The 17,732-nt window shown below is 38.3% G+C and overlaps 1 protein-coding gene across 1 annotated transcript in view; it reads left to right on the forward strand.

Moving 5' to 3' along the window:
* The window catches only part of LOC129247180 (neurogenic protein big brain), a 47,347-nt gene that overhangs the window by 25,521 nt on the left and 4,094 nt on the right, over positions 1-17,732 (forward strand). The window contains exon 4 of the mRNA XM_054886172.1: positions 16,796-17,003. Coding sequence (XP_054742147.1) covers positions 16,796-17,003 — 208 coding nt within the window. The remainder of the gene's footprint in view (positions 1-16,795; positions 17,004-17,732) is intronic.

Consider the following 17,732-nt stretch of genomic DNA (forward strand, 5'->3'; position numbering starts at 1 on the left):
GCTGCTCGTTTTCGGCAGTTTAAAGGAGACCGAGATGCTGGCTGATTTAGAGAAAACCCCCGCTCCCACTCCAGATTCCATCTTGGATCCGTCAGTGAAGACGGAGGTACCTATATCCGTGTCGTATCTCCCCTCCTTCTAGTCTTGCCTGCTCGGAAAGATAGCCCTAGCACAACCGTCAAATCCCAGTTTGCGGATGGAGAGATCAGTGCGAAGAACAGAGAAGGAAGGAATGTCCTACAGGAAATTGTCTCCAGAGGCCAAGCTCCTTCAACCTAATAGCGCTCTGAGCAGCAATGGATTTAACCTGCAGATCTATAGGAAGTAAGTGCAGAATAACGTTGACCGCAACAGTGGGACATGTTCCACAAGCACCAGTGATGCCCACACATGCAGCTCTCTGCACTCTCTCTAGTTTAGTGGTGTTGTAGCCCTTATGAAGAGCTACCCACCAAACTAGGCAATCATATCTTAAAATTGGCAGAGCCATCCAAAGTACGACACGTGGCTTGAGACCCTATTTTTTGCCGAACATAGATTTACAGGCGTAGAAGGCTATACTGACCTTCTTAACTCGATTTTCTATGTGCAGCTTCCAGTGGAGCTTGGGGTCAAGTATTACACCAAGATACCTGGCTTCCGATGCTAGTGTAAGACACTGGTTGTTTAGTCTTGGAAGCTTAAAAGGCGGAGGCTTGCATTTCCTGGTGAATAGCATCAACTCCGTATTAAAGTAAAAATAAAAGATTGCCTTACATACGAATACAGAGGTTTGAATAAATAACATAACAATAATCTTAATCCGTAAGAAAAATATATTAAAAAACCAAATTAAGAAGTTTTGAGAAAGAGGGTTTAGAAGAAACAAAGTCAATGCCAATAGATTTGTAAATAATATTGAATTCAATTCGAGTTCTTATAAAGTCAATATCGAAAGAATTTTACTATATTTACGAAGCGCTCTAGATGGTGTATTAAGTTAGATCCGCTCCAGATGGAAGTGGCAATATATAATACGAAAGATAAAGACAAAATAGATCGTCAAGATTACACAGATTTCAAATTGATAAGTAGGCATTTAGAATAGAATGAGCGTATGGTGTCATGAAAACGAAGACAACGTAGAGCAAAGTCAATGAAAACTTTTCAGATACGTTCAATTCGAGTTATGTGACAGGAATTCTATGGTTTCTAAGCTCCTCCTCCTATTTGTTTTATGCAGCTTGATGTTTTCCATAAATGTAGGGGCCTACAAAATTATGCCTCCTCTGAACGGCAGATGGTTTTTTTATGAGGAGATTTTTCGTGGCGGAAATACACAAAGAGTTTCGCCATTGCCTGCCGAGGGACGCCCGCTGTTAGAAAAAACTGTTTCTATCATTTAGTGTCCGAAACTCGAACATTACCGATTGTTAGTCATGCACCTACCCATTCGCAAAAGAAGTCAATGTGGCATTAAGGTGAATTAACATTAGTGACAACGGCTCATATATATATTTATGTATGTTCGTCATCTATAACATTACTTTTTTTGGCCGAAGCGTGGTCAACGACTAAAATAGTACGAGGCCTTTGACATCTTTCCATGAAAATTATTGGACCTTTACTATTAGAAACCACTGCTTCAAAATTGTTTTGACTGCTACAAGCTTTTTTATGAGGGCGAAATTGTGAAGTAGTAAAAAAGATATCAAACAATCATCGCCCAAAACCAAAAAAATTTATGTATGGTACATATGTATGCATGTAACTGAGTAAAGTTAAGTCTTTTGTAAAAAATATAGTGATATTTCATTCAAATATGAATTTTCTTTTTCGTTAATCTAAAAGTATCCATAACCGAATATTAGTTGTCTGTTTCGAACTTGGCGCAGATTTTTTATTTTTTCTCCTAACGTAAAAAGTTCAGATTGGACTTCTACTAGACCGTGTAGATCAGCGATACTGTATTTCACCAAAATACTTTAATTTATATTACAAACCATTTTTAGAATGTGGATATTAACTGCTGAGTGGCATATTCTATGTACGCGAATGTGAAATATTGCTAAAAAGTGGGATTAAACTTTCAAGCTTTTAACTAAGTACCAGGTGACGCATTCCCCTTAGCGGTTGATCCTTTTACCTATATACACACATGCATACATACATGCATACCTACTCGGCTTTTATCTTCAACGCACTTAACTCGAGTAGAAGTGCATAAGTATGTGTTTCACTCTGCACTGCCGTGTTTATAAATAAACCATTCATATGAAGTTTTGTTTACTCGTCAGTGCTTTCTGTTAACAGGTTGCATTACTCCGCCTACCTTAGAGACTCCCGCTATTGTAGCAAAAGAGCAGGGAGGAAGACTCTAACTGCCTGATGTAAATAAAGTAAACAAAAAAAAAAAAGCAAATCTAAGACAAAAAGTGAATGAGAACTAGAACTAGGAAATAAGCAAAACAAATACTTTTAAAGTAAAGCGGAGAGACCAAAGTGGGTCTAGAAATATACGTACAGTGGCGCAAACGCTTAATCGTACATACTCACTGCTTAACATTAAAGCAGAATTTAGCTGTAAGGAGCTCTAAGTTGGTTAAATTTTGAAGAAAGCATATTTGTTATTTATTTAGAGTCAACTCCATTTATTCATATACAGTACTTATATATAAATTTAATATTTTTATACTGAGAAATAGACCATTGCACCATTCAGTTAGCAAAGCTTCCTTTAGCTCGTTTGTGTTCCGAAGAACTTTACTTCTTAATTTTCTGGATATTTCTTCGCAAACTTGCTCGATTGTATTGGGATCGGCCGATTTAGCACATGTTTAGGGCATCTTGTAACCATAGAGGCATCCTTCGGGTCGTTGCACTGATACAAGGTGGCGCAAAATTAATCACTCTATCTGTAGATTTATAATTTTTGGAATTTATAATTTTTGTCAATAATTTTTAACACTTGCGAGTTAGACAGCTGCAGTACACAAACAGAAAAGCAATGGAGCGCGTAAAGCTTAAAATAAAGATTTCCATCACCCAAAATAATTTTTTTTATTTAGAAAAAAAGTTATTCAAAAACAAAAAACGGATGAAAGTTATTCAAAAACAAGATTGTGTCATTTCCATGACAGTCGGTTCTCCCGGATTTATAGCCGGCCAAGGACTGTCACTCCAGCAGCATTCCCCGTATGTAAGTATGGGGAATGTTTATGCTGCTACAACAACAACAACAACAACAATTCATTTTGTGTCAGTTTGTTTAAAGTTATCTTTAAGGATGTTCAGACATTGAAATTTATCCAAACTGAATATATGTACTACTGTGGGCAAAAAGTAAGGTGAATTTGGTTGTAAAATGAAAAATCTTTATTTATTCTTGTACATCAATTTCGTCCCCTCTCGATGAAATACACTTATGCCAACGATTTTTCCAATCCCCGAAACATGCCAAATAGTCCATTTCCGGTATAGCCATCAGCACCTTCTTCGATTCAGCTCTTATCTCCTCAATCGACTCGAAACGCGTTCCCCGGAGTGGTCTCTTGAGTTTTGGGAATAGCCAGAAGTCACACGGAGCCAAATCAGGCGAATACGGTGGTCGCGGAATGATATGCGTGGAATTTTTGGGCGAAATGGTCATGAAGAACGAGTGCAGTGTGAGACGGTGCATTATCGTGATGCAAAAACCAAGAGTTGCTGGCCCATAATTCTGGTCTTTTTAGACGAATTGCCTCACGTAAACGACGCATAACGCTCAAATAATATTCCTTATTAACAGTTTGGCCAGGTGGAAGGAATTCATAGTGCACCACACCACGAAAATCGAAAAAAACTGTCATCATGACCTTTATTTTGGAACGACTTTGACGTGCTCTTTTCGGTCTGGCCTCGCCTTTAGCACGATATTCGCTTGATTAGTCGGTTGTTTCAGGGTCGTAAGCATAAATCCAAGTCTCATCTTCCGTAATGGTCCACTTGAGCTTGTCCTGATAGTCTGAAAGCATTGTTTCACACACATCAACGCGACGACTTTTTTCCAAGAAATTGAGAGTTTTCGGTACCAAACGAGATTTGACTTTTCGTAGGCCCAAATGGTCTTTCAAAATGGTTTTCACAGATCCTTCTGATATTCCGATCATATCAGTAAGGTCTTTAACAGTCAACCGACGATTTTTGAGCACTAACTCCTTCACTTTATTGACGTGTTGGTCATCTGTTGACGTCGATGGTCGTCCGAAGCGCTCCAAGTCATCAACAGGTTCTCGACCCTATTTGAAGTCTTTGTACCACTTATAAACATTTTTCTGCGACATGATCGAATCACCAAATGCCTTCTGCCGAAATTTCATTCCGCAAACAAAATTTGATGGCACTTCTCTGCTCAATCAAATCAGACATTGTAAAAATCGAAAAATGCACTCTTGGTCGTTTTGTAAATACAAGCGTAAATATATTACTGATAATGACATTCGCATGAAAGTTGGCCCAGATGCTGCCAACTCATGAACAAAATATATTAACTAGAGCGAAATTTTAATTCCGCGAAGTTTGGCAAATAAATTCACCTTACTTTTTGCCCACAGTCGTATACAAATTGAATATTTCTGGCACCTGCGCACAGAAACACACCCCTAGGCCACACTTCAATGCTACGCAGTAGCTTTTTCTTCGACTCTTATTTAGTATTAAGCTTTCTCCAGACATAATACTTTGCACTCGACCCATTTAAATTATAAAGGGTCTTTCAGAAGTGCCGTATAAATGCCAGTAGTGAATAATTCCCAGGACGCCCAGGTTTGACTATCCGACTATTGTTACAGTTGGAATTTTATTTACAAGAGTAAAAATTATAAATAACTGAGTAATAGTTTGAACTGTATATGTATATATATAATATATATACAATATAATTCGCGCTTACTCCCTTTTTGGGTGTTTGGCCGAGCTCCTCCTCCTATTAGTGTCGTGCGTCTTGATGTTGTTCCACAAATGGAGGGACCTACACTTTCAAGCCGACTCCGAATGGCAGATACTTTTTATGAGCATCTTTTTCATGGCAGAAATACACTTGGAGGTTTGGCATTGCCCGTCGAGGGGTGACCGCTATTAGAAAACACTTTTTCTTAATTTTGGTGTTTCACCGAGATTCGAACCTTCTCCTAAAGGTAGTCACGCGCCAACCCATGCGGTTACGGCGACCGCCCTTTGAACTTTGCATCTTTGAAATTTGTAAGCAAAATGTTCTGCTTATAATTTTTTTTTAATAATTCAACATGACCGGACTGCTCGTATGTCTTATGCAGCGACTGTCTCATTCTTTTTTAACCGCAAAACGACTATATGCCTTACATTCATATCTTGAAGAAAGTATATGTATACATACATATGTAGATAAATAAGTGTACGTTTGCTTTTCGCACATTTTGCCATCAGAAGTTCTTACAAAAATCATCGACGTAGGAGTACTGGTAATCCTTGATATTGCATCGTGAAGATGAATGCAAATTTTTGCAAATAATGCTCCAAGGCAAATATAAATATTTAAAGGTGGATTAGAGAATGGTATGACTTCTAAGTACTCATTTATGAAGCGTTGGAAGCTAAGTCCGGTTCATACCAGGTATAGCATATCATACATATCTATTAAATGTGTATGTATGTATATGTATGTGCTATTATACAAACATATGCATGTATGTGCATGCAGTAAAGACTCCCACAGCCGGACGCTCGCGATTCCGCAATTTTTGCCCGCTTTTAGGTGGTGTTCACTTATAGGAGTGGAAGAGCAAAACTGAATGATTTTTTATGGTACTTTCATACTTTGTTTATTACAAAAAATAATTACTCAATTATATATTATATTTACGCACATATATAGACTTTTTCTGTCTTAATTGACATACTAAAATCTTATACGAAACTCTGTCGAATGTTTCCGAAAAATTACTAATGTTGTGGATGCTATCATTGGGCTTGTTAAAAAATTATCCAAAGGCATACTTGTTTATGAATGTGTTTTTCAAGTCAAAAAGTTCGTCTACAGAAGTCTACCGCAATTAATAGGTCTATGAATAAGTTCGTGCGGTTTTTTTTCGAAATTTGAATTTCGGATCATTCCCATGGCTTTTAAACGTTTGGAAATGGTTGATTGATCAACTCCCAAAGTTTTTGCAACCTCTTCTTGTGTTTGAGCCGGATCTTGATCGAGCAATTCCTCCAATTCGGTATCCATGAACTTTGGCGGCGCGGCCAAAATCACCACTTTTAAAGCGTGCAAACCACTTCTGGCACGTTCGCTCAGCTAGAGCATGCTCACCATAAACTTCCACCAAGATACGATGACTTTCGGCTGCTTTTTTCTTCATATTAAAGAATTCCCCGCAAAAACACATTATTTGGCACGAAATTCGACATTTTCAAGTGTGGTAAAAATATTGTTGTTTACGCTTCAAATAAAAAACTTATACTGACGTTTGTGCCTTACGACAGTAGCTCTCCAATGAATGTTTGGAAATGTGGATCGATGGAATAATAATCAAGTTACGCCATCTGTTGTAAAACCGCACGAACTTATCCATAGACACTTGTCAAGTTAAATTTTTCATTCATCCTGCACAGGGACAGTTCAGTTCAAGTTCTCGGTTTCTACATCAGAGAACACATATGTATGTATCACAATGTTCCAAGTTGGAACAAAGGGCCACTCTACATCAGATACTTCCTCGTTATTCGTAATTCGTCAATGTCAACGTCAAGTCTTCATTAATTGATAAAAAGTTATTAGAATGCGAGCCCCGCTGATTGTCATCTAAAATTCTTACAAATAGGTAGCGTTACCTCTACAAATGATTATGCATGCCCTCATCTGTCTTATACCAATGACCATTAGAGGTTACGTGGTGTATGATAAAAGTTTCGTGCTCACCTGGGATTTGTTCTTAAAATGTAACATCAAACGTGGTTTTTGGTCTTTTATACGATTGTGGGAGGTATCTGCTAGTAGAGGTTTCATTATAGTGTAAATGTATACATGTGCGTTAGACGTATAGAAATATTTACTATCGGAAATACTTGTCTATATAACGGGTGTTTGAGAACTATCAACATCGATAACTATGGTGTAACAGGGATCATTCAAACGGTCTAGGTTAGCTCAACTCTTAGGCTTCAGGCTGTGGCATAAGTTTGAACCCAAGTAAAACAAATTTTACCCTACCACTAAATAATGTACAAACTCTCATAGGAGTAATCTTGGATTCCAAAATAAGAAACTGAACATTGACGAATGGGTAAGGAAAACAGAAATTGCTTTATATGCCTGCAAACGTATGTTTGGAAGAAGATGGGGTCTTCAACCTAAGCATACATTATGGCTGTATAAGGCAGTTATAAGACCAATTTTACCATACGGTAGTTTGGTGGAAAGCTCTTGGACGAGATTACAATATCAAACTACTTAGCAGAATAAAAAGATCAGCCTGTGCAATTACGGTCGGTGCATCTAGATAATGCCCTAGGGAGGCTCTTAACCGCACTGACGCATGTTGATCCCCATATCAGGAAGATGGCTACAATGGGTGCATTTAGGTTAAATAAAGCGAGTCGTTGGAAGGGTAAAACTTATGGCGATGCCAGTCATTGCAGTCCACAAACTCAGTTCAACTCGGGGAGGACTGATTAACGTGCAAATTATCTGGAAAAAACTGAATCTGTTTGCACACTTCCTAGAGCACTTGGTCCGTTTTACGTGCGGTATATACGCTAGCGGCATCAGCGGTCTTTATTTCTTTCGAAATGAGGAAAAGGCTACCGGTGAATGGTAGTTAGCTATGCTAACTAAATTTTTGTTTCCAAAACGCTTAACACTCGATTTATGGCAATATTCATGCCACTTTTGACGCCATTATTGGACAAATTAGTTTAAAATTGGATTGATTGAATAGATCATGTAACTCGTAGCCACGGCAAGCATATGCCGGATAAAATATTCAAAAAGTAAATGCCATGAAATTATCTACCAGATTATAATAAAACATTCATTCTAACAATATTTATTTTTTGTGTTATCATTTTAAGTTCTCAAACTTAAGAAAAACATCCTATACATTTAAAAATTCTAATCACAAACACATATCTGTATACATATGTATGTATGTATGATACATAACTGCGTCGCTTTCTTCAAAGACCGACTGTGGAATCAATCGAAAGACGAAATATAATCGTAAGATAACAATATTTAAATAAAAGTCCAAATATAATTGAATAACACAATCGAGCTAGTCGATTAACTGTTATGACGCTGGTACAGTAAAAATATTAATAGCTAGCATTGAAAAAAAAGAGAAAACGAGCCACTTCCGCTGCAAAGAAAACTGGTAGGAGAGTAGTTCAGAACTGTTGGGGCTGCAGGGAAATTATTAAAACCTTTCCCGACTAATTTAAACCATGTGCTTGTGGACCGAAAAGCACACATGCGTCAAATAATATGATAATCACATAAGCGGTTATCGCGCCAATCCAAAAGAAGGAGAATGCGTCAAGTGTGCAAGCAAGCAAGCGTCGTTTGTAAATAATTTTATACTTGGATCAAATGTTTATATGCATTTTCATTTGATCAATTTCACCCTTGATTAACCAAAAATTATTAAGCATTGCCATTTTTTTTCTTACTCAACATTTCTACTTTATCTACTTGCGCGAATAAACACTTGAAACGAAGTGAAGTGCGCCTTGGCGGTATGCAACAATTTTAGCGATGAGCAGTTTTACCACTTTCACCCCTTTAGTTGTCAGTTCATATGCTAACTTCGTTATATGAAGGAAATTAGGTTGGTTAGGTTTTTTACTCAAAGTGAATCATTTATTTTTGCAATTTGAACATTTGCGCGTATTTTCGCAAACTTTGTTTAGCTCTCAATTGAACGCGTGTATTTACATATGGATTTGGCAAACTTTCATGGCCTGCTAAAAAGCAACAGAAACTAAACAAAAAAACACATACGCAACAATTTTTTCGCATTAAGTTTACTCGTGCGTGTTGGTATATAATCACCCAGCATCCCTTTCTCGGTATAATTCACACAATATGTGCTACCAAAAGTACAGAAAAGGATGATTCAGTATGACGTATGTATTTTGGAAAGGGTTGGCAGGGTAAGAACAACTTTACTGGCAAATGAAACAAATTGTCAAAACTTTTGCATAAAACTCATTGAAACCACATTACATTCATCCTTAAACTGGCAAAGGGGTTGTAGTGTGCACATCCAAATAAAATCTCTTCGCAACTCGAGTAGAATTCTAAGTCAAAGTTTTTTATATGTCATGATTCCATTATTTGTTCTGTGGCTTTTCATTTTTATTAATTGGGTGATACCTATTAAATGCGAGGTCAGAAGGACTTGCAGACGTGTGTGTACATACATGTGCATATTTATGTAGAAAGGTGCACAATTAGCTTTTAACCACAACCCTTTTGTTCAGATATATACAAACATATTATATGTGGGCATGTACTTGTTTTTATTTGATATATGTACCTTTATTCATACAACATACGATCCAAACAAACATGTTTACCCATGTACCCACATACTCGTACATGTGAACATTAATCCAAATTTGCTCAGTTCTAATAAAACGACTGCGTTTGCTTGCGAAAATAATGATTTAAAAATATAATTGGTGCTTTAATTGCTTAAGCGATTTTGACCGAGTTTAGCAAAGTGTGTCAGTTGTACCCAACAAGTGAACACAAGTCCTTCTCCACCTGATTTTTAAAGTGTGCTTTTTGTATGTATTCGAGAGACGTGTTTACTACTCAATTGGCTGTTTAGTCCAAAGTAGCACTTCTCGGCAGAGATATTGCCCGTTGGATTTCAAGGCTGAACATTATTATAGGTGGTAATGCTGGTTTCCAAATAAACGAAGTATCTTATTACTTCAATATTATAACTGTTAACAGTGACGTGGGTGCTAAATCTTTTTTTTTCTTTTGGTGTTTGTGTGTGCGGTAGGGTTCAGAATGCCTTCGCATTTACAGCAACCGTCGTCAATTGCGTCGAATAGTGTGCCACTAAAACCATCCCTTTTCTTTTGGGAAGACTCCCTTCCGGGAACTACTTTATGTAAGTTCGTCTTCTAATGTCTGTGTGTCGTCATTACCAGTGGTATGTGGGGCATGCTCTCAGGGTATGTATGTACATACATATGTGGTGTCTGAGCAATTATGTAAGTGCTGCGGTGCACACGATCTTTTCCAGCATCAGGTTAAAGAAGTCACAGTACAGATAGTCAACCTACCTAAAACCTCAATTGATGTCGAACGGCTCGGAGAGGTATTAGTTTTGCATGGATACCAAATTCTTGCATCGCGGCATATAGGCAACTCCTTCTCATGCTGTCAAGAGCGGATTTCAAATCGACGAAGGCCCAGTCAGGTTCGTTGAGGACCTTGTATGAGGATATTTAGAAGTCTAATTCAGCAGTAGTTGGCGCAGATTGCAGGATTACCCTTCTTATGGTTTGGGCAGAGGACACTTAAATTCTAACCGAGAGGCATACATATGTAGCTCAGCTGGCAGTCCGTCGACTCCCATGGCTTTGTTGTTTTTTAGCCGCGTTAAGCTATTAGCACTTAGTCTTGATCGGGCAACGAGATGGCGTCGATGATTGGGGGATCGAGCCTTCTATCTTTTCTGTAACACTCACTACTCAGCAGGTTCGAGAAGTGTTCACTTCATATCTTAGGTATGCTCTGGATGCCTGTCACCGGGCCGCCGTCTTTATTCCTTCAGAAAACGCCCCGGTCTTGAGTCCTTCTGTAAGCCGGCAAACTTTCTGGTCGAATTTTCAGACGTTTATCCTATCGGCCAGCATCTCAAGCTCTTCGCGCCCACGTATTTCGCTCTCTCCCATTTCGCCCAACTGCAGTATGGAACTATATGCAGCATCTATTTATGTATGTCTACACGTCTAATTATTTAAGGCGAAATTCGGCCTTAAAGAGTAAGTCGCCAAAAGAATTGGAAGATTTAGAGGCACATTTTCTACTCTATATACGAATAAGTATCGAGTACGTCTCTCCGATACTTTTGTTGTATCGAAACTTTTAACGAGTACATGGCGGTATCGACACTATGCTAAAGTTGCGACTACAAAGTGGACTGGCTGTAGGAAAGTAAAACCTCGGCCCTCCGACGAGTGCCTCCCTACAATATTCGGGGTACCATCCAAGAAATGGACAAAGCGAAGAAATTGAAGAAGTGAATTGCGCATTACTTAACAGACGAAAACCAGCTTCAAAGGCTCGAAGTTCCAACCTCTCATCGCAATGAATGAGAATTTGTTTCGTTGAAAGTGGTCCGTTGTATAAATATGTAGTTACAGGTTGGATCGTGGGGATGCTCAAATGGGATTGAACCTCCACCAAAAACAAAACTAACAAACAAGGATTGTTCACTATTTGGTCAATCAAATGGACTTATCGCCAACACCATCGCTAACCAATCTGAAATCGCAAGAACATGCCCAACAACATGAATTTGAATTATAGGGTTTGGAGAGAATAAATATTGCTTATCAAACTATTGGAATAAATACTTTTTCGAATTATTAAGTAAAGTGAGAAGTTCTGACTATATTTGTAATATCTTTTGACGATTATTTTAACATAGTTAGGATTATCCGGTTTCGATGAAATATGTTTCATTATTTTCGACAACTTTCGCCAAAATATTTTCAAAATTGCAACATTGAAAAAACCCTCGTCAATTTCGTAAAAAAAAGTGCCTTGCGAATGCAATATAACCTCTCATCCAAGCACTGGGAGTTTCTGCCGCGTCGTAAAGGTGTATGCGTTCTGGCGTTGCCTTGATGAAACAGAACACCCTTCCCACCCCACCAAGAACAAAGTAAAACGTTCTTTGCCGTCAATACGCGCTTGGGGATCATTTGGGCTGGCTAATCGCCAGCGGTCGCCGTAGCCGAATGGGTTGGTGCGTGATTACCATTCGGAATTCACAAAGAGGTCGTTGGTTCGAATCTCGGTGAAAGCAAAATTAATAAAAACATTTTTCTAATAGCGGTCTCCCCTCGGCAGGCCATGGCAAACCTCCGAGTGTATTTCTGCCATGAAAAAGCTCCTCATAAAAATATCTGCCGTTCGGAGTCGGCTTGAAACTGTAGGTCCCTCCATTTGTGGAACAACAGCAAGACGCACACCACAAATAGGAGGAGGAGCTCAGCCAAACACCTAACAGAAGTGTACGCGCCAATTATTTATTTTATTTATTTATTTAATCGCGATTTGAAACCGAACGATTTTTCCTTTATTTTAGACAAATATGTAAATATGTATAGTAATAGTCGTGCTATGAGAAAACTTCACCAATATGTAAGTGCGTATGCTTGTATCCCGTTTACTGATGCATAAAACACTTTGGTAAGTAAATTGATACTATGTATCAATAATTCAAAGTACCCTCAGAGAATATTGCATACATACACACACGAAATACCTTTTCCATATCATTCAAAAGAGTTTAAAAGGCATTGATTGTGATGGAATCGATGATGACAGGTCTGCACTACAATTACGTTACACTTGATATCCTGCCGAAAAATTGAGTTAAATAAAAATTACTATTAACCAGAAAGGCAAGCAGCAAAGCAAAAACATGAGCCGCTCACAGCTGTTTCACAAAGTCATGCCGAAAATCAATGCGGAATATAAAAATAATATAAAAAATAACCATTCTACGATACGTAAGATCAGCTTTTGCATCTTGAAACGTTTCCGCACCAAATTGCCGTAGTTGTGTATGTGGGATATTCTGTCAGTTCATTTAACTTGAGATTCATTTACAGCGCTTTTGCTATCAACAATCTGAGCAGACACTTAAAAAGTTCTCAGGTATCTGCTGTGAATAAGATTGACCGTGAGAAAAATGCAACGTGCCTGTCAATGCGGTGTCGTAGGTCGCCAGGGCCAACGGACAGTGCTGAACAAAGTAACGAGTACCTTGTGATCTTCGGTTTTAATCTAAAAAAAGTTATGCGTAGTTGCATATATACATACATACCTGCAAGCTGGTATACAAGTTTTGTTTTGTGGTATGTTGTGTTAGAGGTAATATAGGGTGATCAATCATGAGGTGCTTTTTTCAATAGTTAAAAAAAAACAAAAATGTAAATTGTGTTCAAAACCTTTATTTATCATTTGAAAGGACATTCTTTGACATTTACTTTTTGAATATGACTTCATTCAAATGTTGGCCGCAACTACGCTTAAGGTGGTCCATTCTGAAGGTCCAATTTTCAATCACTCGTTCGAGCATTTCGACTGATATGTCGTGAATAACACGCGTAATGTTGGCTTCCAGAGCTTCAATCGTAGCTGGTTTATCAGCATAGACCTTGGACTACACGAATCCCCAAAGAAAAAAGTCCAAAGGTGTGATATCACAAGATCTTGGTGGCCAACTCACAGGTCCTAAACGTGAAATCAGCTGCTCTCCGAAATGACTTCTCAATAAAGTCATTGTTTCACGAGCTGTATGGCACCAGAACGCTGATTTTCATAATACAGTTGAACAATTTGTAGACGTTGTTGCGGTGTGAGTCTTTCCATGATGAAATGCCAAACGCTGTTCAACAAATCCACGATGACAGTTTGCCACAACTCGCGCGCGATCTGTAAAAAAAACGCAAATGAAAAAAACTCCTCTTAATTGATCACCCTATACATACGGCATACATACATACGCGTATACCACCTTGATCAAAAAGTTCCCGCCAGGTGATGCTCTAAGTCAACTGATTTGAATTCAGTTTGTTGGGTGGGCACATCTGCGATTAGCATTCTTAACAAAATTTTACCGCCATTGCTTGATATTTGTAAAAAGTAGGCTGGCTTGAGTAAATCTATCTCTGCACGTGTTTTCCATTTTTCACAGTTTTAAAAATGGATTTGAATTATCAACAACGAGTTTGTTAAAAATGAATTTTACGTTAAAAATGAATTCAATGGTGCGAAAACCTTAGAAATGTTGGGAAACTGTTTCGTTAATGATATTCTAAAGAAAACAGCCGACAGCCGTTTACGAGTGGCGTGAACTGTTCAGAAGAGATCGTGAGTCCCTCGAGGATGACGAACGTAGTGGCAGGTCGTGGACACCGCAAACTGATGAAAACAACTATAAAGTGGAAAAAAAATTGATCAATAACCGCAAATTAATTATCAGACCATCAGAGAGTTGGCAAAGGACTTGAACAATGATTATGGATCAATTCAAGACGTTGGAGTTAATGATTTGCACCATGTTACTGCAAAGTTGGTTCGAAAGGACTTGAATTTCATGAAAAAAGGACCGCCCTGATATCGCCAAAGACATGATTACCAAGTCTGAATCTAACCCAACATTCATCAAACACATCATAACTGGAGACGGGATGTAGTTTATAAATACGGCACGCAATCCAGATAACATACGACTAAGTAGAGAGCTCCTATTGAGCCAAGACCAAACAAATCATGTTGTTTCCAGTTAAAAAATAAAGCGATGCTTACAGTTTTCATGGATTACAATAATATTGTATGCCACGAATTTTTGCTAAAAGGTCAGACAGTTAGTAAGGAGTATTTTTTGCGTGTTATGACACGTTTAGGTGAAGCAATTCGCCAGAAAAGAAGGGATTTGCGGGAAAACAGCTCATGGATTTCGCACCAAAATAACGCATTGTCCTACCGTGTCATCATTATTAGTGAATTTTTGGCCAAGAACGAAACGAATACCATCGGACAGTCATCGAATTCTCCTGATATGTGATTTTTTTTCTTTTTAATCGAGTCAAAAAACCACTACGGGGAACCACTTCGGCGTTTTAACAGCCGAAAGGAAGTAATGGGAAAAATCGAAAACGGCTCTGATGGCTGTACCGAAAAGAGAAATGTTTCGAGAGCTGAATCAAACACTGGCAGAAGTGGGTTGCTGTTGATAGGGAGTACTTTGAAGGCGATAATATCACTTTTGAGGAATCAACTTGTATGTTGAATTTTCTGAATATATTCCGGGAACTTATTGATCAAGGTGGTATGTTGAGGAATGTTACTTCTTTTGCTGTTATTTTTTTCATAATTTGGCAAAATATGGCAAGAAACAAGTATTTAATTCCGCTTCAGCTATCTTTGAATTTCACACTTTGATAGTCATATTTTAATTATTTATTAATACAATAGCAATCTACAGTTACAAAGCTACTTTGAGATTTCTTAGAGATACATAGGTGTTACACACTATAAGCTCTCGCCGCATAACACTCATAACATCAACTTGAACTCAGACTTAAACAAAGAAAAGTTCCTTTGAGAACCTGTGGTCTGCTCGTGGAAAGGTAGACTTCACGTAACTCAGCGCTGGCTTAGTACGCATACGCGCAATGTCGCGAGATCCTTCTGCCCACGATCGATCGAGGTAACTTCTAAGGCTAACAAAGCGCCCATTCTTGAATATTGTTGGTATGCTCGTTGGGCATTGTCGGTGAGATAAGGTATTGGTCGAAGTCCTTTCTGCAGAAGCTGCCCTGCTCTCACTAGGCTAAGATTCAGATAACTTGGCTCTCATTTTTTGCTACACCTAGCGGATATAGCAGGATTTAATATACCACACCCAGTACCTTGAAGCGGTTAGAGGAAGTGTGATTAGCTACCGATTGGTCGTCATCCTAATAGTCGAATGAACGAATTTGATCCTTTGCCCAAGTGCGTTCTTAAATGAGTGGGTTCATTTAACCTAACGTGCACCAAGAAAAATTATTCAAAACTCTACAAATATGTAGGAGCATTAATAGCATAGAGAGTTCGGACACACTCCTATTCTCCAGGTGGGTCTGGAGTAAAGACCCGGCTACCTCTTGAGAAAAGAATCATTATCTTAGAAATGAGGGGACGACAATAACTAGGCACGTAGGGAGGGGAACTCCGCAATTTGGGGCCCCCTTCCTTCTACTTTGGACCTTCACTCTAAATACTCCACTCTTAAGTTTGCACCATACTATCTATTACATTGTTGTTGTTTATGTGCACGATATGGCAATAACGATATCAGGAAAGCATATCCAAGTTTTGAGCGAACTCTTACAAAATGCTCTCTACATTGTGGATACCTGGTTTAGGGAGAGTGGACTGTCAGCACCACAAAAATCGAATGGTGATATTCACAAAAGAACATAAAAATACCTGCTTTGTATTCCCCCTCGAGAAATTGACTGAGACTCACACTTGCTACCGAAGTAAAGTGTCTCGGGATTTTTCTTAGCTGTAAACTAAAGTGGAACCGAAGCATCGAACACAGGTCCAGAAAAGCGGTCACCGCCCCATATGCATGCAAAACAGCTATAGGTAAAAGCTGGGGCTTAAAACCTCGTACAGTACACTGGTTGTACACCGCGGTTATGAGGCCCATCTTCTTTTGCGGCTGACAAAAAAAGAAAAGGGTTAGAGGACCCTTTAAACTTGGGTATAGTTTGTCGCCACAAATAGCAGATCTAATTGTATTGATTAGCTGCAAAAACGGCTCTAAAGCTTCTAATGCAAACTACAATTCTGTTTCAAATTCAGCGCCTTTTCTCAATATTAATTCTGGAATTGGCCAAGTTGCATTATGAAGCAATATCATTTTTTTTATGATGTGATTAGGGAATTTTAAATCTTCGTAAGAAAAACGTTTTGTATGATACTTTTTGATAGATACTAAATTTTTTCAATATTTTCTAATTTATGTTATTTTCCTTTTACTTTCAGTGTCACCGTACCTGGTTATCAAGGAAATTTACAAGCTGCCATATCTCATAGCGCCTCGCTAGCCGCTTGGGAACGATTTGGTGTGGAGTTTAGTATGACTTTTGTCGTTGTGCTTACTTACTTTGTTTCAACCGACTCCATGAAGCGCTACATGGGCAATTCGGCCGTCTCAGTGGGAGCTGCGTATAGCGCATGCAGTTTCGTTTCTGTAAGTATATTCATGCATGCATGTAGATATGTATTCTTAGGTCATTTTAAAATGGCAGTCATGGTAATTTCTATAAAATACCTTCGAAAACTAGTTGCTATTCATACAGCTTGGAGATAGAATCAAATTCACTATACTGAAACGAAAATTTAAAGAGAAGCGATAAGTGTGAAACATTGGCATTTACTCTTAAATTAAGATGCCAATGAGACCCGGTTAGGCGTGCGAACAAGTTATGAAACTACTTCGCTTATTTTTACGCATTTTGAATGCATTGCTTGGAAACACCTGCTGCTTTGGAATTTTTAACGCGAATTCAGTTAAAACAAAGAATCCAAGAAGTACAAAATCAAAGATCACACAAAAAACGACGATCATATGCGTAAATATACATACATATAGTACATATAAATACATAGGTATTTATGTGGAAAAAAATTGTTTCTGACTAGCATTTAAAAAAAATATTATCGTCGTTGACCTTTGTGAATTTTAATTTAAAATTTTCTACTCATATGGGAGGAAGTACGTGCACGTTTGAATGCATATGCATTTATCGGGTGTTTTTTTTAAGAATGTGAGAACTTAAAATGATTTTTTTTATTATAATCTGGCCGCCGTAGCCGAATAGGTTGGTGCGTGATTATCATTCGGAATTCGGAGAGAACGTAGGTTCGAAACTGCGTGAAACACCAAAATGAAGAAAAAGGTTTTTCTAATAGCGGTCGC

The sequence above is a fragment of the Anastrepha obliqua genome, chromosome 5 (genome assembly GCF_027943255.1).
Source record: "Anastrepha obliqua isolate idAnaObli1 chromosome 5, idAnaObli1_1.0, whole genome shotgun sequence".
NCBI lineage: Eukaryota > Metazoa > Arthropoda > Insecta > Diptera > Tephritidae > Anastrepha > Anastrepha obliqua.